This window comes from Felis catus, chromosome A1 (assembly GCF_018350175.1).
Source record: "Felis catus isolate Fca126 chromosome A1, F.catus_Fca126_mat1.0, whole genome shotgun sequence".
NCBI lineage: Eukaryota > Metazoa > Chordata > Mammalia > Carnivora > Felidae > Felis > Felis catus.
This window is the reverse complement of record NC_058368.1, coordinates 48,444,951-48,468,724: the sequence shown is the minus strand read 5'-3', so window position 1 is coordinate 48,468,724 and position 23,774 is coordinate 48,444,951. Positions and strand designations below refer to the sequence as shown.

General features: G+C 36.6%; 1 protein-coding gene across 26 annotated transcripts in view; it reads left to right on the top strand.

The window, feature by feature from the left end:
* Nucleotides 1-23,774, top strand: part of KLF12 (Kruppel like factor 12) — a 442,425-nt gene that overhangs the window by 266,479 nt on the left and 152,172 nt on the right. For 25 of the 26 annotated variants that reach the window (XM_023252228.2, XM_045054344.1, XM_023252233.2 and 22 more), the window contains one exon: nucleotides 22,697-23,243. In XM_023252228.2, coding sequence (XP_023107996.1) covers nucleotides 22,697-23,243 — 547 coding nt within the window. Of the gene's footprint in view, nucleotides 1-15,622; nucleotides 15,690-22,696; nucleotides 23,244-23,774 lie in introns of all 26 variants that reach the window. The other variant, XM_045054357.1, reaches the window with a different exon arrangement.

Here is a 23,774-nt window from a genome sequence, read left to right as displayed (position 1 = left end):
CACTTTTATTAAGTTTTTAGCTTTTTAGTATAAATACTGTTTTATTGATTTTAATGGTTTTTCCTAGAGATTGTATTGCCCCTTTGACTTGTTAATGCCTACCATAGACCTTTTGCTTGTTTCTAGACAATGCAAAGATGTTGGGACATTTTTTTAAAAGTTTATTTATTTTGAGAGCGTGCATGTGTGCGAGTGTGAGTCGGGGAGAGGCGGAGAGAGAATCCCAAGCAGTGTGGAGCCCAAAGCAGGACTCCATCTCATAAACCGTGAGATGATAACCTGAGCCAAAATCAAGAGTCAGACATTTAGTTGACGGAGTCACTCAAGTACCTGGAACATTTTAATTGTCTATATCCCTCTCTTTCTTTGTCCTACATTTAAAACCCAACAAGGTACAATTATTGATATATGGTCATTATTCAGTTAGATTTACCTACATATTTACCTTTTTCTTACTGTTCCTTATTGTTTTCCTTCCATATTTTTATATCTGAGATTATTTTCCTCAGGCCGGAAGAATTCTTTTAGTATTTCTTTTGGTGTGGTTCTGATGGCTATGAATTCTCAGTTTTTGTCTAAAAAGTCAAGTTTATTTTGCCTTGATGTCAAAGTTGTCAGCTATTTAATTTTTTTCTTTCAACAATTTAAAGATGCCCTTTTGTTGTCTTCTGGCTTTCATCATTTTTGGGGAAAAGTAATTCTCTAGTCAAATAGTAACTTCTTTGCAGGTCATTCTTTCACTATTTTTGAGTAGTTTCCCTTGAACTTACATGGGTTGTGATCCATAGAGATTCTTGAATTTACAACTCAGTGTCTATCATCAGGTTAGAAAATTCTTGGCCGTTATGTTTTTCAGTGTTACTTTTTGCTATTCCCTATTCTCTCTCTGCTCCTTCTGGCCCCCCAGTTGCATACACGTAAGATCTAGCCCATATGTCTAGTCCCTTTTAAAGTATCATACTACCTTACACACTTTTCCATTCCAGACTTCATTTTGGCAAACAACTTCTCACCCATGTTTCAGTTCATTAATCCTTTCTTCTGCTGTATCTTTTCTGCTGTTAAACACAGGTATCAAGTTTTCAGTATCAGGTATTGTGTGGTTTTTTTCCTCCTAGAATTTATATTTGGCTTTTGTGTATATGTGTTAGATTCTGATTCTGGAGTAACATTTTCTAGTATCTAGTATTTTCTTAAGTATGTTGGTAGTTATTTGAAAGTTTGTGTTTGAGAACCATAAAATTTCTAAATCACATGGTGAGTTTGTTTTCATTGTGTATCTCTCTCCTTTTAGTTTTAAGTGGTTTAGAATAGTGTCCTACAATATTTTGTAATATTTAAGTGAGTACCAAACAGTGTGGCCATACATCCATCAAAAGATAGTGTAGACAACAGCTGCTTTCACTGTATTTCTTTCTTTCTTGGATCTTGGGCCTTCAGATTGCTTGGTTGCTTTATTTACTCTCCAGAGTTTTAAAATTGTGTTTTTTGAAGGTTAATCCAACTTTTTGGGGTTTTGTTTGTTTATTTCTTACTGTTCCTAGTAGGAGAGTTGGCCTTATACAAACTGCTCTGTCTTAGCAGAAATGAAATTTACCCCTTTCTCTTCACACATTTTATCTGCTATAAATTATCTATATTTCTCTAGATTATTTTTTATCTCATCACTTTGAATCTTCCCCACAATGCTCCTCATGAAACAGTTTTGCAGTTTAATGCATGTTTTGAAATAGCGGTGGAAAATGTATGCCATCCTCTTTCAAGATCATGTGCTGTGTAGAGCTACTCAATATTACTTTATTATTCTAATAGCAAGCAGAAAGTCATATTTAAAATTCACCTATCAAGTTGACTTTAACTTGCTTTATTTATAAATTCCTCTTTTTTTGCCTTTAAAAACTTTTTTTTAATATTTATTCATTTTTGAGAGGCAGAGACAGAGTATTAGCAGAGGAGGAGCAGAGAGAGAGGGAGACACAGAATCTGAAGCAGGCTCCAGGCTCTGAGCTGTCAGCACAGAGCCCGATGCAGGGCTCGAACTGAAGAATCGTGAGATCATGACCTGAGTCGTAGTTGGACGCCCAACCAACTGAGCCACCCAGGCACCCCTGTATTTTTTAATTATTATAATGTAACAGTATATATGTCTGTCATCCTCTGTTTTCTATCATTGTTACCTTATACATGAACTTGGACAACTGAACCTTTTAAACCTGTTAATTCTCATTACTCCTTAATGTTGGATTGAATTGAAACTATCGCTCATAACCAAGCTTATTCAGAGTTGCCAATATTGTCTTCTTCGGAATCCTTACTTTTATTGTCTTTCTTTATATAGCACTTGTATTACATGCATATTCCATCATTCCTCTGTGAACATCTCATGTCAGATACTCTAGAAAATTTAGCACAGCCTGAGTGATCGACTTTGGGTTGATTGATGTTCTGTTGGACAGAATTTTTAGCAAGTCTTTCCTTGTCAGACAGACTAACTTCTGAACTTCTTTGTGATTTAAAACTCTTCTGATTGGATATATCAGATTTACAGTCAATAATGTTTTCCTTTACTCATAATAAAAATCAGGGAACAGTATAAAAACCCTTTCCTTTAATCTTTTGCAAATATATATCAAAATGTCATCTTCTACTTAATCCCGAGGTATATTTATATCCTGGTATTTGCGTGTTTTTGTGGGAAGATACAATGTTGGTTATGTTTTTTCCCTAAGAATCAGCCCCCTTTCCTATCATTGCTTATATTCTACCTCATCTATTGCCTGGTGAAAGCATCAAAAAAAAAAATTAATAGCTTTTTAAAACTCGAACTTAATAATTCACTCATCAGTGATGTATGGTTTTTAAAGAAATGAATTCCTAATTGAACTACAAGGGGAAAGGGACAATGCCATCTATATGTCACCTTTCTACCAATCAGCTTATCTGCTATATTATAATTAAGGAGCAATTATTTGAGCTTGAATTACTGTTCAGAGTTGCATTGACAAGAAATTACCCAGGACCATTTTATGCAAACCAAGAGGATTTTTGTTTTTATTCTTCAGTTATCTTACCCCTTATAATTTTGTGATAGGTAGCATAGTATTAATGAAACACTATAGAATTGATATTATTGGTATTTTACTCTGGTCTCACAATCTCTTGTCAGTAATTCTAAAATCCTTAAAAGTTCTGAAAAAATTAACTTTTATAAAACTCACTTAAAATTGAAACCTGGGGGCACCTAGGTGGCTCAGTCGGGTTGGGCATCCGACTTCAACTCAGGTCATGATCTCACAGTCTGTGAGTTCGAGCCCCGCATCAGGTTCTGTGCTGACGGCTCAGAGCCTGGAGCCTGCTTCAGATTCTGTGTCTCCGTCTCTCTCTGCCCCTCCCCCACCCATGTTCTGTCTTTCTCTGTCTCAAAAATAAATAAACATTTAAAAAAATTTAAAAAAAGAATAAAATAAAATTGAAACCTGGACTAAACTGATATGTGGATATTTGCAGTTTTTATGTAAGCACCGTGTAAATGCTTGTTTTACTGCACAAATATTCATGTGTCTGTGAACGCAGCTTCGCCTCCAACCTTACTGGCAGTGTGCTTTTTACCTTCCCCAGATCCTCAAGGTTTGAAGTCTGAAACATGTGGCCTCAGAGGGTTTACAACAAGAAATTGTGCATCTCTAATTTTTTTCCAGTTAGTTTTGTTAGTTATAATATAAATATATCCCCAAATGTTTTCTGCTGTAGCAGATGATGAACAGATTTTAACATTTGACCTGACAGTGTGTACTGTAATTTATTGAATAATAAAGGCCGTGTCATTTTATGGAAGGTAGATGGATATAAACTATCCGATGTAAGTAATCTCTAGTTTTAGCACTGGAATAAAATAGGTAATAGCTAGAACAAAAAAAAAAAAAAAAAAAAATACAACCCCAACTAACTTTAATTGAATGCTTTGTGTCCGAAAGTGGGCATTCAGCAATTATTCTGCAGAACTCCCTTCAAATGGTACAAGTAGATACAAATATTAGTACCATTTATAAGTGATGTTCTGACATTTAGAAAGGTAAGCAACTTGCTTGTGGTTACAGAACTAAGACAGAGCCAGCGCACAAACTTAAACCTAAGTCTCTTGACATCTATAACCTATACCCTCACCCCTCTGCTATTGTGTTGTAATATATCTTTTAAAATTAATCAGATAAGACATTTAATAAATGTGGAATACAATTTCATGATCAACTCTTGATTATCTTTGTGTTGATTACAGGGAAAAAATGCTAATAGCAGATCAGCTTCCTTTTGTCATTCACCATGTATCTGGGATCCTTTCTTCTGCTGTCACTTGGCTTATGCTCAAGAAATACAAATGAATTTTAATATGAGCCTGAGAAAAAGAATATAATGATGGCGGTAAATCTGCTGGAATCATATAATGAATTTAAAACCCAACATAAATGCTTTTGGGATTATCTGCCAGTTGGGATTACTTACTCTGTGATCCCTTGTAAGACTGCAGATAATTGAACGTTGGCTATTTTACTGCATCTGAAAGTACTGATGCTGAGAAGAAAATGAACCATCTGAATGTGAGCTCACTTATTTATTTAATAATTAATTTGGGATTTCGTCACGGGAATCATTTAAAGCCAAAAAACACAGAATAGCTTTATGTCATGGGAATCAAGGTTCTATTATTAGAATCAAAGAAGTAATCAATGTGCCTGATTTTTTTTCTTTTTCTTATTTATCCAATAAATAATCAAGTAATGTATAGTTAATGCTTTCTTAGAGGTATTATAAGGAAAACTAATAAAGGAGAAGCAATTCTGCTAATATATGTTCGTGAAGTCCATGAAAGCTTTTACTTCACCTTTTTGACTCTACTTCATGAAACAATATGGTCTTCAAATTGCACAAAATAAAAGAAGAATGTTTTAAGAGGGGGTGATTACTGAGATTTTAGTCTTTCCTGGTCTACTGTAGGCATACATTATAAAATCAGTCATGGGAATCAGTATTGTATTATAGTTGAGACCAGGGGTTATGTTGTCAGAGATTTGCTAAGAATTATCTTGACATTGCCATTTACCACCTGTGGAGCCATTAGCACATTTCTTAACCCCTCTCGGTTTCAAATTCCTATCTGTAAAATTGATTAATAATAATTTCCTCCATTGGGATGTTGTGAGGTTTAAATGAATATACCATAATGCACATACCCATGTCTGTTAGGTATACATGACTTTACACCTTTTTATGTGGTGAAGGTGATTCAGGTCCAAGGCTTATTAGATTTAGCCAGCAGTAGCCACCCTTTAGCTGATATCGAGAAGCCTTACTGGAAAGGCAGATCCTTATTATATTTGGGACCGTCAGTTGACTTAAGCTCTCCGAGTCAACCTGAGCTCCCCGTTGACTTTTACAAATATAAACATATCTGTATTCTTCTGTTCACTTAAGCACAGGTATGAAAGCTAACCAATATTAAATACAAAAAGAAGACACATGAACTCACACATATACACACATCTAATATATAGGTCATAAACTCCTCAAGTAATTTTTGTCTGTATGCTCACTACACCCACACCCACACCCCCCCCACACACACACACATCCCTGTAATTTTTAAGTGTGCTACGTGCTAGGAAGTCACAAGAATATATACATGCTAACTAAGATTTATACCAGTACATAAGCCACACCCACAGGGATGCACATACTAATGTTTGCACGGTACAGATACATTTACATGATTAACACATATGGAAGAATTTTTGGAGGAGAAAATGAAAACAAAAGAATCCAAAGGAAAAAGGGGAAAACAGGAAGGTAGAAGAATAGAAAAGGTAAGAAAGAGATGATAGCTTAGTGTAGAGTTTCTCAACCTCGGCACTACTGATCTTTTGTCTTTGTTGTAGTCTTTTCCTGTCACCCTTGCCCTCATTTGTGATCATCAAAAATGTCTTCAGACATTCATTTCTTGGTGTCCCCTGGGAGACACAGTTTTCCTGGCTGAGAACTCTGTTAGTGTAAGAGAAAACGTCAGATATGTAGATGGAATTGGGGACCGTGGAATGGAGGTAGGCAAAAGTTCTAGTCTTTTAAGTTTAAAAGAAAGTTGGGGGGGCGGTGCATGGGTGGGTTAGTCAGGTAAGTGTCTGACTTCGGCTCAGGTCACGAGCTCACTGTTCTTGAGTTCAAGTCCCACATCGGGCTCTGTGCTGACAGCTCAGAGCCTGGATCCTGCTTCAAATTCTGTGTCTCCCTCTCTCTCTGCCCCTCCCCTGTTCGCACTCTGTCTCTCTCTCAAAAATAAATAAAACCTTAAAAAAATGAACATTTAACAGAAATGAACTGAGCATAATAAACAAATAGGAGGAGAAAGGGAAGTAGAATGAAATACATGGAAAATGTACCGTGGAGTTTGGAAGGAAGGAGTAAGTCAGGTTTGCTGGTTTAGGGCATCACCACAGAAGGAATTAGAGTAGTGTTTTTATTACTGCAGGATGGAAACTTAGCCGGATCAGACATATGCATTTATCATTGTATCTAATTATAAAATTTATAACCTGCCTTTCATGTATTATTTCCTAATGGACAGAAAAAAATGCATACAAAATCATAACTAGCTTTGTGGAATTTAATAGACATTAAAACTAAATTTTACAACCAGAGAGAACTTTAGCTTTTAACTGTTATTGTAATATATTTAGCAATTCTGTGCATCTTTTAGTTGTCCAAAACAAAAGCAAAGCCCCAAAAGTAATGTACTTCAAATGAACAAAAATAGAAAGTGTGACTCGGCCATTGTTAGGTATTAGGCCCACTGAAAATGTGCGTCTTTAATCTCCTCTTAAAAATTACTTTGTGATATCTGGAAACTGCTGCCCTAAAGTTCTGTAGTGAGAGAAATTACTAAAATGGCAATTGAATTAAATTCTTTTTAAATGAAGGATTGAGCCAATAGAAATGTTCAACTCTAATGTTTGTATATATGTTATAATTAAGTTAATGTATTTACTGTTTGTTAAGTTTTAGACATGGGGTAATTTCATAGATTTATTCAATTTCAGAGTTAATAAGGGCTTTAGAGAGCAACTGGAGCTTTACTAATGAGCTTTAATTAAGAGCTTACTGTGGACCAGGGACTGTGATAGGTGCAGGGCTGCAAAAGAACTAGAGGAAATGGTGTCTTCACGGGCACACAGCCTCATTAGACAAGGACCCGGGAAGCTCAGAGTGCTTGGAAGACTGAGGGTGGGATCTCATTCAGGACAGGTGGAATCTGATAGGGCTGGAGGAGGTAAAAGACCCAGGAAGTATGCAAAAGCATCATCAGAGTCATTTCATTAGACATTAAAGGGAGAGAGACAATAAGTGAACTGGTTGCGTAAAATAGAACCCAAGCTAGAACCTAGGTAAGGTTGCCTTTTATAAAACCCCCCTGCCTCTCCTTTATTACTGTAACTTTTACAAAAGTTACACTTTATGACACTGCTTTTATCAAGAGACATGCATCCTTGGTCAAAAATAAAACATTTATTTCTTTATTTCTGAGTTGTGTGTTTTTTTTTTTTTTTTTTTTTGGCTTTTTAAAGAAAAGGAACAAGAAAGTCAGTAAATGGTGAACTGATTTATCCACTTACATTTCTAATGGAACTACCTACAAATGTATTTAGGCTTTTGGTTTTCCATTTTATTTTTTTTAATGCTTATTTATTTTTGAGAGAGAGAGAGAGCACAGGCAGGAGAGGGACAGAGAGAGAGAATCCAAGCAAGCTCTGCACTGTCAGCCCAGAGCCTGATGCAGGGCTTGATTTTACCAACCATGAGATTGTGACCTGAGCTGAAATCAAGAGTCAGACGCTTAACCGAGTGAGCCACTCAGGCGCCCCTTGGTTATTCCATTTTATTCTCCCATCTTTCTCATTTCTTTCAAACTTATGTAACATACAGTGTGGCCAAGGCACAAAATTTGGGATGCTATTTTTGTTAAGAATGATTGTTCTAGTTGCTGTTATCCTAAGGCTTAATGTGAGAACAAACAAGAGCTAAAGAAGAAATAAACATCGTGATGCGGGTCACTGATGCCTGCCTCATGCCGTTAAATTTGTTATGTGCCAGGCGTATAGCGAAAGTGGGTAAGTGCTTACTGACAGGTATCCAAGTAGTGCTCATCTTACCCTTTCTTCAGTTGGATATTGCCATATACTGATTTCACATGAGCTGCATAAAAACATTTCTCAAATAAAGACACGAGCTTGCTCTCTCCCTGTTCTAGGGCTCCCATAGGAAAGCACTGGGAAGGAAATTTAGTCTTAGGAATTACTCTTGGGCTTAGATCACAGATCCATATAATATCCTGGCCTCAGATGACTCAAGTTCTTTGAGAGTGAATTTCTTCATTGAATGTACTGCGGGAGAAAATTCTGCCAATTATTGTTGTACGAAATATTATATAAATGTTTATTCTTCTGCATTCTTAGAAATTATTTTAATTAAGTATTTGATTTGTAGTCGTAAGGTCTCTATACTTATTTGGATGTGTGCTTGTTTTGTATGTACACTCTGAAGTAGTTGATTTAAAGAGCACAATTTTGTTTCCTCAGATTCACTTTTAATGCCCTCCCGTTTACAAGGCACGATGCTTGAAACATTCCCCACTCCATATGCATTTTGTGTTTTCTGAGTGCAGTTCGCTAAAAAGTGATGACACTTTGATTACACCTCTGGGGTGGGGGTGCGAGAGTGGCTTCTTTCAGGGTAGGCATTAAAATCCTTTGTGGCATCCTCACATTTGTCCGAGTGCAGTGCTGAGTATATAGTAATGTGCCTAAATACTTATTGATTGAGTGAAAGCTTTTCATCAGAAACATAAAAAGCTTTTTTTGTTCCCACATACTGGCATATAAGTGTTTTCAATAATTTCTCAAGTATGAAAATGTTTTTCCAGTAAACTGTAATGCAGCAGCTTGGGATTTCCAGAGGAATCCATAGTTTCAACTTACCAGGGTTACTGCAGTTACATACCTTTAAATATAATTGTTACCAACTGTATTTAGCTCTTGTCTTTAGTTTCATTCCGGCTATACAGATCAAGACACAGTTACATAGGTAGAAACACGGTTATACAGGTGGAGACATTAATTTCTGTAGAATAGCCATGTGGCCCATCTAAAACTGATACCAGGAACACCATTGGCAGATCAGCTTTTAACAGAATTTGCTATTTTCTTCTAACAACATTATGGTTCACTAGAATCTAGGGAGAGCCAGATTAAAAATTAGAAATGCCTCTGTTCCTTTTTTCAGATTTTTTTCTTAAAATACATATTCTACACTCCTCATATGTGTATCTTCCCAAAATATAACACATTTCTTTTTATTTTAAAAGTAGCACAGGTTCACTGTAGAAAATGAGGAAAACTTAGGGGAAAAGGAAATCTAGATCGCCCACAAATTTTCCAGATGGAGAAACCATTATTAACATTCTGGAGTAGTTTTCTACCTTTTTCTTATTTTCATATGTAAATAAAAACGGGATGGGGGGAGACAAAATGAAACGTATTCTTTATATGCAGTTTTGTATCCTAACATTTTTTTTTAGCTCAACATCATATAGATAGTATTCTTTCATGTCATTGAATATTGCTTCTCAAACCTGCCTGGTCATTGGAGTCACATGATGCTTTTTAAACTCCTGGCATCTGTACCATTTCCCAGACTTACTGTGTCTCTTGCCTGTGTACTTTTGAAATGTTCCAGGGTGGGGCTGGGGCAGGGGGGAGGATTCAGTTTATCGTCAGGGCTAAGGCCTTTGTTGCAAGCTTTATTCTGTTTTTATGCCCGCCTTGTTGTGTCTAATGTTCACTCTTATAAATAAGACAAAAATGAGGATTCGTGTATACTCCTTTGTCAAAATCCCAAATTGCTATCTTTGTCTACATACAAGTCCCTGCATTAACATATCCCGTTTTCTCAGGAGGAGATTTTTATAACCAACTTGAATATATAAACTCATAAATAGCTTAATGATAGCAGTATAATATTTTAATATGTTAAACTACTTATAAAAAATCATACTTTGTGTTAAATAGTGTATACATTTTAAAATATTAAATTTTTCCAGACTCCCAAATTTTATATTTTATTCGTTGTCTTCACATGCAAGTTCAACGTCAACGGCATTGTCCTCACTAGAGCCACTTTTTAAGTCATCGTTTTCTCAAATACGTCATCTTGACTCATGTCTAATTTGCTTGATATACAACATAGTTTAAATCAGTCATGATGATGTTGCCACTGGGATTTTTCTCCAAAGCCACCTAAAGTACTTACTTATGTGAAATTGAGATGGTTGGTATATATGTATAATCTTCCTAATAGAAAACCATCTTTTGGAAGCTTCTTTACAGTGTCAGCACTTTGAAATCGTGAGGTCATGCCACATCCACATCCATATTCCAAAGGAATCATGACTCAATGTGTTAAGTTTCCTTGACTCCCTCCCCTTTTATGAAGCACATTCTGTCTGGTGATTGCTGAAAGCCAACACTGGTATTGATTGAAGATTTTAATTCCAAATGTTATTCTGTTTTTACAATTAGAGTACTTAGGGGTAAACTGACCTGAATATAAAGGGTAAATAGATCCTGAATATATGGTCCCTCTTCAGCATTAAGAGAGAGAGAGAGAGAGAGAGAGAGAGAGAGAGAGAGAGAGAGTGTGTGTGTGTGTGTGTGTGTGTGTGTGTACACACGCATATATATGGGAGTGGAGGGAGGAAAAAAGAGGGGGGATAGCAATGCTCTAGAGGCTTAAAAATGTTATTAGTTGGGGCGCCTGGGTGGCTCAGTCGGTTGAGCGTCTGTCTTCGGCTCAGGTTGTGATCTCACAGTTTGTGGGTTCAAGCCCCACGTCGGGCTCTGTGCTGACAGCTCAGAGCCTGGAGCCTGCTTTGGATTCTGTGTCTCCCTGTCTCTCTGCTCTTCCCCCACTCATGCTCTGTCTCTTTCCCCTTCAAAAATAAATTAAAAAAATTTTTTTTTTAATTTAAAAAATGTTATTACTTGTTTTAAAGTGTTTTAAGACTCAAGACAAAGTCCAACAGTATTCCTGAAAGTGTGTACCCATTCACCCTGTTAGCCTGCAGCATAATACAGTGTCCATTTTACTGCGTTCTTGACAGCATTACTATTAACATTTTTAAAAAATCCTTATGTCTTATAAATAAGTATCCCAGCCAATAGGAGTAGTGAGCTGAGATGTCCCCTGTCATTGTAAGTCTCCTCTGATTTGCAGGGGTCTTGGCTGGCCGGCAGCTTATCTTTTTCAGTCACATGAATTGTCCTTTCTGCTTTTCCTGTCCCTGCCTTTGTGGTCTCTGGGGCTCCAACCTGCCCCTTCTCCCCTTTTCCTCGTATGCACTTCCTGTTTGGTAGAATCAACAGGGGGCATGATTGTACGGGCCATACTCCATGTAATCGTGTTAATTATGTACACCTGAGCGTGCCTTGTAGCAATTGCGGTTGAATGGGGGACCACTTCCAAAACCTAGCCACGCTTTCATCCTTTCAGATCCTCAGACCTGCGTGCATCTATATTTCATTTAATAGGAAGCCAGAAGATGAGACTAAAAGTGTTGCACAAGAGCATTTTAGTGACTTGATAGTGAGCTGAGCTAGAATTAAATCCTGAATAAGTTCTGGGGCATTTAAACTCTGTTGCCTTTCTACTTGTGCCATTTTCCCATTGCAGCTGCCTTCGATGCCAGGGCTAAGTGGGAAAAGGTAGATTTCTGTCTTTGCCATTAGTCTTGTTTTGTCTGGTTGTTGATCTCTCTTTAAAGGCATTTTCTCTGTGAAGAGAAGCATATAGAGGCAATTCTTGACTACTTGCTTGCTTAAAGATCCCACAACGGCCTGCATTTTGCATACACACCTCCTTATACAAAAAAAAAAAAAAAAAGATTGCATTATTGCTTTATATGTTGTAAGGCATAAGGGTTTCCAAATGTATCGTTTGGCTCTCTCATCCTCTTTGGGTCAAGTTTTCTTGTCTCTGCAATTTGATGTACTCCACCACTGTGAGCTGTCACTGTAAAAATAACTGGGGTGAACATTTTGTGAAATCAAAAGCAAGATCCATCTGGTAGCAGAGAAGATTAATCTGTTTGAGAATGGTAAACATTAGTGCATATTTTAAAATCTGTAATGAGCACAGGGAGAACATTCTTAGGATGAAGATTCAAGTGAACTTTTTTTTCCATAAGAGCCTATAACACATGCTTTCCTTTAATATATTGCGAATGTGAAATTTTATCATTAAAAAAATTTTTTTTAATGTTTATTTAGTTTTGAAGGAGAGAGAGACAGAGCACGAGCAGGGGATGGGCAGAGAGAGAGGGAGACACAGAATCTGAAGCAGGCTCCAGGCTCTGAGCTGTCAGCACAGAGCCTGACGCGGGGCTTGAACTCACAAGCCGTGAGATCGTGACCTGAGCTGAAGTCGGACGCCCAACCGACTGAGCCATCCAGGTGCCCCTAAACTTTATCATTTTAAATCAGTCACTGAGGGGCACGTGGGTGGCTCAGTTGGTCAAGTGTCCAACTTTGGCTCAGGTCACAATCTCAAAGTTCATGGGTTTGAGCCCCTGTCCGGCTCTGTGCTGACAGCTTGGAGCCTGGAGCCTGCTTCGGATTCCGTGTCTCCCTCTCTCTCTCTGTCCCTCCCTTGCTCATGCTCTGTCTCTCTCTGTCTCAAAAATAAATAAAACATTTAAAAAAAATCAGTCACTGAATGATAAACAATAATTTAAAACTAAAAGATTAAAAAATTCTAATGATGAGATAGAAAAACATAAGCCCGAAACAGTTACCCCCGTTTTTTTATTCACAAGTGTTGTGATAATAGTTTTGGATTATTAACTTTTGTGAAGAATGGTAAACAAAATAATAGACAAAATTGGATCTCACTAACATCATTAATACTGAATTCAGTTTCCTAAAAATAATTAGCGGGATTTATTTTTTAGTACAAATTTAGGTTTACAGAATAATTTAGCAGATTGGACTCAAACATTCCATATTCCCACCTCGGCCTCCCTCCCCCCGCACGGGTTCCCCTAGTGGTGAAGTCTTGCATTACTGTAGCACATTGGTCACACTTGATTTAATGAACCTATATCAATATGTTGGTATTACCTTCGCATTAAGGTTTTCGGTCTTCGTGTGGTCCAGTTCTGTGGGTTTTGGCAAGTGCATAGTGACATGTGTCCACCACTGCAGTAACATACAGAAGAGTTTGCCTCAAACATCCTCTGTGCTTTCTCATTCTTCCCTCCCCTCCCTTTCCGAAGCCCCTGGCAACTACTGATCTTTTTACTGTCTCCGTAGTTTGGTCTTTTCCAAGATGACATATAGTTGGAATCATAAAATTTATGTTTAAGACATCTTTGTATGCTTTGTAAGGTTCACTGTGACAGCAGTTGTAAAAAAAAAAAATAACAATAAGGAGCAAAACTAACTTCCTAGACTTCTTTTCGACATTAGTTTTAGTGACACTGCTTCTTTACATCATTTGGTCAGGTGAATGGGATTTAAGTGGCTTCATATCTTCAGCACAGTATTCACATCTCGCAAATGTGATGAGTATTCACTGATTATGTTATATGATAAAGTATTACTTATTTGCTAAATATCTGTATGTTTATATAACATATAACACATTGTGTTTGTGTCCACACATTTCTGTCAGTCTTTTCATTGCTTAGGAATGTCTGCTATTAAAAAAAACAAAAAAAGCATAATCCCCTCTATCCTTCACCAGCCTATACGAGAGGAATCCTTGCCATTTCATACCACCCCAACTTTGCCACACACACGTGCCAAACCAGGGTTTCGGGTTTGCAGCCAACTGATAACATAGATCCCGAGTGCTTTGGATAAATGATACGATTCGTGAAAGTCCTAGGAAATAAATAGGTCATAGAAAAACATGACCACTAGGAAATAAGGAAAATTTGGGATAAATGTAAATGTGTATTGAACCCCTTTTGAAAGGCTACCATTTTCAACTCAAGTGTGAAAGCATAAAAATATAAATGCAAAAGCACACAGTCCGTTACGTTATGCATATGTTGTGAATTTTCTTAAGGAATCAGTCGTTTCCTAAACTAACTCTTGAGATATTGAGATAACACAGTTGAACTAAATATTCATTCAAATATCTTCCCCTTGAAGGCAGGAGATAGTTCATTTAATGCTTTTCAAGTCAAAGTCATTGTAGCATATTTCTACTTATTTGCTTTTATTCTCTCATCTGTACTTTTCTCTCTCTCTCTCTCTCTTTTTAAAGTATACTTTGCTTTAATTTTTTTTGGCGAGTTTTATATATACACACTCTTACAGTATTTGTATTTAAGAGTTTGCCCTTGAACATGTAGAGTAAAATCAGAAAATCACTGGGCTGAAAGTAAGACAAATGATGACCAACCGGGCCCATGTAAGAAAATCTTGAAAAATGGGTTTTCCTTTTTAGTAAAATAAAACAACAGAGAAGAAAGTACAGTGCATGCTTTGTTCACAAGTACTTGTTTGGTGACTTTTACCCTTACAGCAAAAATGGCCAGAGTTGTAGATGGCTTGCTTTCGGGATGGTGCTCATAGCTCTAAAATTCCATTTACTTAGGAGGGAAGCCAAGGCACAAAAACTAAGCATGTATCTACTGTGCACTTCGTGTAAAAAAAAAAAAAAAAAAAAGGAATTTTGCTCTTTAAATGTACTACATCTAAAATAATGCTGTGTAACTTAAAAGCTTCTGTTATCACAGGATATGGGTTCATAGATATAGTTTATTTCCTTTTTTTACGTGACATGCACAGTAAGTTTCCTTAACACTTCCCATAAAAAATAAATGTCAATTAATCACCAATTCAGACAGTGAGACTTATACAAACTGATCTCTGCTGAGGCATAAGAAACAAATAATGACCTGCTTTTTCATCCCATGGTAAGACTGGCGAAGAATGGTCAACATCCCAAAATAATTATTTTAACACAATATATATTGTGATAATGGGTACAAACTGAACTATGGATTGATGTAGGTTACTTATATTGTGGAATTAAGAAATCAAACCAATCAAGTAAAATGTTTTCCATTGTACACATCATCCTATGGGCCAATCTAATGAAGCAAGAAAAAAACCACAGAATCAAATTTAACAGTGTCACATGACTGTCTTTTGTATTTTAAGAGAAGATGTGTTTGTTTAAAATCACATGAACCCTAAAAAATATGCATAATGTTTTGACTTGTAGCTACTTTTGTAGTGTATGTATCCGTTTGATTGGTTAGCCAACACAGTACCTCTACAGTAGCTCTATTTATGCAATCCTTCATCAGAATATTTTATGCTCAGTGCATGGAATCAAGTCTCTTCTGAGAGTTATAGTCATAGATGAGGTTGTATTGGAATTTTTAGTTCTGAGAGGGGGGGCTCATTTGCTTCTATCCCACACTAACCAGTATTATTTAAAAGCTGTTAATACCCTTAATACAATCTATAAAATAATTGTATGAGTTTGGAATCGTATTACTCTTTTGTAGGTAAATAAATTCACTCCTAGAAAATTTTAATGATGATACCAAGACGGCACAGCTAGTAAGTGACAGGGTAAGTCATGAATTCTTTGCGTCCAAATCAAATTTTCTTTCTATAATGACCAGACTACAGGCCATAAAGCAAAGATTATTGTAAAAGTTAAACCACAAGCTATGTAATGTTAGGTCACTTTATAATCTTTCCTAAAAACAACCTTGAGACTATTTCTCAACAAGTTTAGAAAGATAAAATTAAATATACTTTATTTAAATGCTGGCTGGCTGGATGAATAGATGAATGGATAGATAAATGGATAGTTGGGGACATCCCGTTTGTGTGTGTGTGCAGGGGGGTGTAAATTCTCTACTTCTCTGAAGATCCTTGGTGCCATTAAAGGCAAAACAGATGACATGTAAATCTTGGATAACATGTAGCAAAATATTGTCTAAGCAGTCCTTTACCATGATTACACATAATCTCTGGAGGGCTTTCCAAAGATGTGATTGCGTCCAGACACTTTTTGTCACTTTTTGAGATTACGAAGTGATTAAAAGATACGACCAATATTAAAAGCACTTTTTATTCATTATCAGACCATAATAAGGTTCACCTGATGATAATGGCTGCCTATAGGAAACACGTCTAATACTCTGGATACTAACATGTAGGAGGTTTTAGATTAATTTTTACATTCATTCAACAAAATGCCTAAAGCTAAAGCTACATTTTTAAAATGTTTATTCGGGAAGAAGATTATCTTATTAGGAAAGTTCATATGTGATCCCCCAGATCGCCGAAAGGAACATATTCATTAGAATATTATGTATAATATTTTATCAAGTGGATTATTATGATTAAAACTGGCTTTCAGACTTTTTAAGAAAATAGTATATGACAATATAATCTTGTCCGTATTTATCTTTAGATTTTCAGATATACATTTTATTAAATATATTGTTACATTTACCTTGCTGCATTTGGCCTGTATTCAATAATTTGTTAAGAGATTTTTAAAATTATTTTATTATTACCCTTTCAAGGGATATTGTATAATCCTCTGGAAAGATTGTGTATAATCATTTACATTATAAAATGTTTCTGCAGTGATGAATTATACCTCGGCCCTTGGTTTTGTCTAAGTGAGAATCTTGTGTCTCACTTCGTATGTAGGAGGAGAAAGATTTGTGGTGGAAATAGTCGTGATTTCCCAAATTAGAATTCTGGATTGTCTAATACAAAAAAGAAAAATAAATTAATTAAGACCATTTTTAATGATAGCATATGCTTAAAGACATATTTTATAGTTTCACTGATAAATCAGTTGAGATATTTTATGGCATTCATTACTCTCATTCTCTTTGACAGAAATCCAGTATTCCCTTAAAATCTTACACATCAGCAGCAAAATTTAGCTAAAGTCACCACTCCCAGACAAAAATCTTGGTGGACTTTTATTTAAACAAGCAGCAACAGCAGCACTCAGTTGACAGTGCAGTGAATATTAATTAGTGTTGTATCAAGAATTGAGTGGTTAGTAATCAAAGGTAAAATTTTAGCACGGAATCCTTTGTTTTTGTTTTTGTTTTAAATATTTATTTATTTTGAGACAAAGAGAGTGTATGCACGCACATGTGCATGGGAGTGGGGGAAGGACACAGATAGAGGGGGAGAGAGAATCCCAAGCAGGCTTTGTGCTGTAGAGCCTACATGTCGACCTGCACGTCAGGTCATGAGATCAGGACCTGAGCCGAAAACAAGAGTCAGGCGTTTGAACCAACAGTCAAACAGGTGTCCCTGTTTGTTTCTTTAACAGAAGTTTCTCTTCCACGTGGTGCTTAAAATTTCCAACTTTTGTTCATTTCTAATCTTTTCAGCATTCTTACCCCTTATATGTTTCCTGGTGAAATACCCCTGTCTTCTTTCACTTTTTCACTGTCTCAAATATTTGTACAAGCACACCTCATGTTATTGTGCTTCGCTTTTTTGCACTTCACAGATACTGCTTTTTTTTTTTTTTTAACCAATTGAGGTTTGTGGCAACTACATCTAAGCAAGTCTGTCGGCACCACTCCTCCAATAGCATTTGCTCATTTTGTGTCTCTGTGTCACGTTTTGGTAATTTTCATGATTAAAACTTTTCATTATTATTACATTTGTTATCGTGATCTGTGGTCAGTGATCTTTGATGTTACTATTGTAGTTGTTTAGAGCACCATGAACAGCATCCACATGGGACAGCAGACTTAATCAGCACAAGTCGATTGTGCTGTTGATTGTTCCGCCGACCAGACATTCATGGTCTCTCTCCCTCCTTGGGTCTTCCTATTCCATGAGGCACACCAATATTGGAATTAGGCCAGTTAGTAACCCTACTGTGGTCCTCTTTATGTTCAAGAGAAAGGGAAAGTCACCCACTGTAAACCAAAAGCTAGAAAGAAGTAAGCTTGAGTGACGAAGGCATGTCAGAAGCCAAGATAGGTTGAAAGCTAGGCTTCTTGCACCGCACGGTGAGCCAAGCTGTAAATGCAGAGGAAAAGTTCTTGAAGGGAATTCAGAGTGCTACTCCAGTGAATACATGAATGATAAGAAAGTGAAACAGCCTTATTGCTGATATGGAGAAAGTTTTAGGGGTCTTGATAGAAAATCAAACCAGCCACAACATTTTCTTAAGCCAAAGCTTAATCTAGAGAAAGGCCCTAACACTTGACTTTTGCAAAAACTGACAGAGGTGAGGAAGCTACAAAAGAAAATTTGAAGCTAGATTGGTTCTTGAGCTTCAAGGAAGGAAGACGTCTCCATAACATACAAGTGCAAGGTGAAGCAGCACGTGCTGATGTAGACGCTGCGGCAAGTTGTCCGGAAGATCTGACTGAGATCACTAATGAAGGTGGTTACACGAAATAACAGATTTTCGATGTAGACAGAACAACCTTGTATTGGAAGAAGACGCCGTCTAGGGCTTTCATAGCTAGAGGCGAGGAGTCAATGTTTGGCTTCAAAGCTTCAAAGGACAGGCTCACGATCTTTTTAGAGGCCAATGCGGCTGGTGACTAAGTTGAAACCCTGTGCTCATTGACCATTCCAAAAATCCTAAGGCCCTTAAAAATTATGCTAAATCTACTCTGCCTGTGCTCCATAAATGGAACAACAAAGCCTAGATGACCATCCATTTGTTTACAACATGGTTTACAGAATTTTTTAAGCCTACTGTTGACACCGCTGGACAGAAAAAATAGATTCTTTTCACAATATTGCTGCTCACTCACAGTGTACCTGGTCAGCCAAGAGCTCTGATGGACATGTACAATGAGATTAATGTTGTTTTTGTCCCTAACACAACATTTATTCTGCAGCCCATGGATCATGGAGTAATTTCAGCTTTCAACTCTTATTAAAAACTACATTTGCAACGTTGTACCTGCCATAATGATTCCTCTGATGGATCCGGGAAAAATAAACTGAAAAACTTCTAGAAAGGATTCACTGTTCTAGTTGCCATTAACAGCATTTGTGATTCATGGGAAGAGGCCAAAATATCAACATTCACAAGAGTTTGGAGGAAGTTGGTTACAACCCTCCTGGTTGACTTTGAGGGATTCAAGACTTGAGTGGAGGAAGTAATTGCATATGTGGTAGAAATAGCAAGAGAACTAGAATTAGAAGTGAAGGTTAGCAATTTTTTAGCAATAAAGTATTTTTAAATTAAGGTATGTATGTTGTTTTTTTAGGCGTAACGCTTTTGTACACTTAAGACTGCAGTTCTAATGTAGACACAACTTTTATATGCACTGGGAAGCCAAACAATTCACTTAGTGTGCTTTCTTGCAACAGTCACTTTATTGCCATGGTCTGGAGCTGAACCCACAAGATGTCTGATGTATGCATGTCGTCCTTTCGATTTCTAGCTGCTCCAAACACTTCTCATTCAGCGTTTGCCTTGGTTTCTCAGAGCTTTTGTTGTCGCTCTTGGCTATCTCCTGTGTTCCCGTCACCTCACTACACCTCACTATACCCGTCACTACAGCTATACATTTATGGATTCTCACCTTAGAACCCATGCATTTCAATTTTCCCCTTTCTGAAAACAAGGAAATAAATTCCATATGATGATTTCAGGATCAAGTCTTCAGGTGTTTTTTCTTTCCAAAAAGGAGGAGCAAAAGTATGCCACAGATGTTTTGAAACCATATTTAGGCAATATTGCTAGCTTTCCATATATATATGTGCAGCCTGAAGCAACAATCATGGATGGCTTTACCTGCCTCATTATCCCAGTAGAAGAGGTAAGTATGGCTGTAAGGATATAATATTATGTCAATACTGTAAACAGGTGAATGGTAAAGTAAGGAGTTTGTCCTCTTTATACTGATGAGGCATTGCCTGGGGACATGTTGGCTACATTTTTACCTGCTACATATGAAGAAGGAACCAACATGTGTCTCTGTGATGGTGATGCTTATAAATTCATGCATAATGTGTCCAAGGTTCCAAAGTTGATGTGTGCGGTTCAAAGATTTGGTTTATCTTTGTGATCTTTGTGATCATTTTCTGTATTTTGGTTTAAGCTCATGTAAAAGCTATGTAGTTCTCATATATTTGAATATACCTAGCGACTCCTAATATTTGGTCCTTTATAGCTTTCCTAGTATATGCAACAGAATTATAAGAGGAACACTGTTTATTTGTTGTTATAAAACAGCGTTTAAGGAGTAAATATTTTTCTTAGTGGCGGATTAAGCAGATACCTACAAAAGATGGACTCCTGTTCATAATCCAAAGAAGTCGAAGTCATTTGCAAAGCTTAGTAACACTTGAAGTCTCAAAAGCCATCTCTACAAATAAGCTCCATATTGACCACCTCCCGTATTGCTGTAATTTGCTAAAGTAGTCTTTTGTTTACGGTATGAAATGTCTCTACGGTGATGACTTACACCTGAGTCTTTGGTTTGTAAACCTATGTGGAAACTTTATATCTGACTAGATAGGTAGGAGGAGAAAAATTTGTGGTGGAAATAGCCTCTACTTCCAAAATTAGAATTCTGGATGTATCTAATACAGTTCTAAGAAGAGAGAAATTAAGACTATATTTGAAGCCAAACAGTGTTTCATAACATGTACTTAGTGACATATTTTATAATGTTAATGACAAACCAGTTGGGATATTTTGTGAAAGCAGCCTCAACAAAGAATTTCTATATGGGTCTAACATACTAATAAGAAACATCTTATATTGTTCTAAAAAGAAATTAAATGATAATGCTGAGAACCAATTAAAACACTGTTCTAGTTATAATAATAGATAATGCTAATAGCTTTTTTAAAAGTAGCTCAGTGTTTGTGGGGGTTTTTTGTTGTTGTTTCTTACTGTCTGAGAAGATTAAAAAAGTTACTTCTCAGTTTCAACACATAGAGTGAAATCTTGGCACTGAGAATTTCATGCAGTAGATATTTTGTATGGTTTATTTTTATGCTTTCTAATTCTTAACTTTTTTGTGGGTAAGTAACCATCTTAGTTAGCTTAGAAACAAATTTAAAAAAACGAATAAAACATTAACCCATTTCCCTCTTAAGATGATCTGGTACCATTGTTGACTTATTATCTTTCTTTTTTCATTGCTGTTGAACGGAAATCCCTTGCACTACTGCTTATTGTATGTTTTGAATGGAGCTCTAATTTCTTTTCTGTAAAGAAAGGTTTTAAAAAGCGTGTTTTGTTCCTTTAAGTGTATGCTCAAATTTTAGGGGGAATGGCAAACAAAAATCTTTTGTTAAACAAAGAATGAAATGAAACAATTTAAGATAATTTCAGACATTGTTGTTTCGATACCATAATGAAGCTGAAAAACAGTTTTTCGTCTTCAGATAATATTATAACAGTGCCCATGTTAGCCTGGTCAAATTAGATGAAATCAAAATAATCTGTCACCGTCTAATTCTCTCTCATAAGGCTAGCCTGACATATAGTAATAGAATCCTTAGGCCATTTTAGGCCTTGGAACTGGGTATTCAGTGACTACTTGTTGAATTTATGAGTGAATAAGTCTAAGAGTAAATTATATTCATGCCCAGTAATAAAATGTTAAGTCCATTCGTCTGGGTAGAATCTTGGATTTTTTATTATTTAAAATTTGCTCATTAAAACTGAAAAGAATGAAAATGAACTTGTACAAAGTTATCTTTATCTTACATTTTTAAAAATTCATAAACAATTTAATATTTCCAGAATAAGTTTTTCCTCAAATTATTATTTCCTAAAATGTATGCTATAGTAGTTATGTACACTATTTTGAGAAAAACATGTTGTCGTAACTAAGAGTTAAGATATAACCCAACTGTTAAAAAATATTTATATTTAATAATTTAACAATTGTGCCCTTTTTCTCTGCTGGTAATGAGAATGGTATGGGAGCTCTTGCACCAAATATGAAGTTGAAATGTGGTGATTTTTCCTGACTTTGTTGCCAGGTATTTTCACTCCTCCACATTATGACCATGTCGAGTAAAGGTTGGAATCATGAAATTGTAGAATCGTGGGGCTGGAAAGGATATTTAAACTAATTTATTCAAAATCTCTTTGCTTTATAACAGAGGAAGATGAGACCCATAAATGTAGGATGGGTCGAGCCAACAAAATGAATAGTTTTTTTTTTAATTAAAAAAATTGTCATTTTAGATGAATAAGCTATTGTATTTACTCAGTTTTAAGTAGGTAACGCATTGCATACTATGCTTGTCTTTTAGAGATTTTATGTAAAATTGCCATTCATTTTTGGGTTCTTATGGCCTCTTTTCTGCTCCATAAAGCACTTGTTTCACTGGATTTTAACAACTGTGTCTGTCTCTCCCAATAGGATGAAAATGTCTTTCTAGCAGAGGCTTTGTCTTGCACTGTTGTGTACTTTTGTACTCTCAACTCTAATCACAATGACTGTCACAGAGCACTCCTTCAACTACTTGGGGAATGAGTAGTATCTCATAGCAATAAGAGAAAAATTAATAAGCACTCCAGTAATAAATCTTGCACCTATTAAACGTATGATTAACAAAGATCAATATGTGTTCCATTTTTCTCCCCACAGTCTCCAAACGTCCACAACTACCCCGATATGGAAGCTGTTCCCCTGTTGCTAAATAATGTGAAAGGGGAGCCACCGGAGGACTCGTTATCTGTAGATCACTTCCAAACACAAACTGAGCCAGTGGACTTGTCGATCAACAAAGCCAGGACATCCCCCACAGCCGTTTCATCCTCCCCAGTTTCCATGACAGCATCTGCCTCCTCGCCTTCTTCAACTTCAACCTCTTCATCGTCTTCTAGTCGTCCAGCCTCATCCCCAACTGTTATAACATCCGTATCTTCAGCATCATCTTCGTCAACAGTATTAACTCCAGGGCCCCTTGTCGCCTCCGCGTCTGGTGTGGGAGGCCAGCAGTTTTTGCACATTATCCATCCTGTACCGCCTTCGAGTCCCATGAATTTACAGTCTAACAAACTGAGTCACGTTCACCGCATCCCTGTGGTGGTACAGTCGGTGCCTGTTGTCTACACAGCTGTGCGGTCACCTGGAAATGTGAACAACACTATTGTAGTGCCGCTTTTGGAAGATGGGAGAAGCCATGGCAAAGGTAAGGGACACAAGCGAAGCCTTGATTTATTTCAGCGCTAGAGGTAACTATTCTTTTACTTAGTGAGCAGATCCTAAATCGTATACAACTACACCATATCCAGAGAAGTTCTGTGCACAACACCACAGAGACCCAGCTGATCAGCCATTCAGTAGAGCAGTTTAAAAGAACTAACTGCATGTTTGCATAAGTTTTTGCTTCAGTATTATTGAGTCTGTATTTTTATGTAGCCGGTCGTTTAACGTTAGAATTCAAATATCTTAATTTGCAAAATAATGTTTACCTTCAAGTGCTCAGATGGAGAGGACAGTCTATACGTAGCGTAAGTGCTTGTAAGTTGAGTTGCCATTAAAAGAATTCTGAAGTTAGGCGTTTGACTCCAAAAGCTCCATGTAGCTTGAGTTCTTACCTTAGCGTAAGTTATTGTCATTTCAAGTAACAGGATGATTTGGTATGATGGAATATTTCAAAATGAAGTATTAAAATTCCCTTCTAGGATTTAGAAGGCAGGACGATGCTTTGTGTCTATTT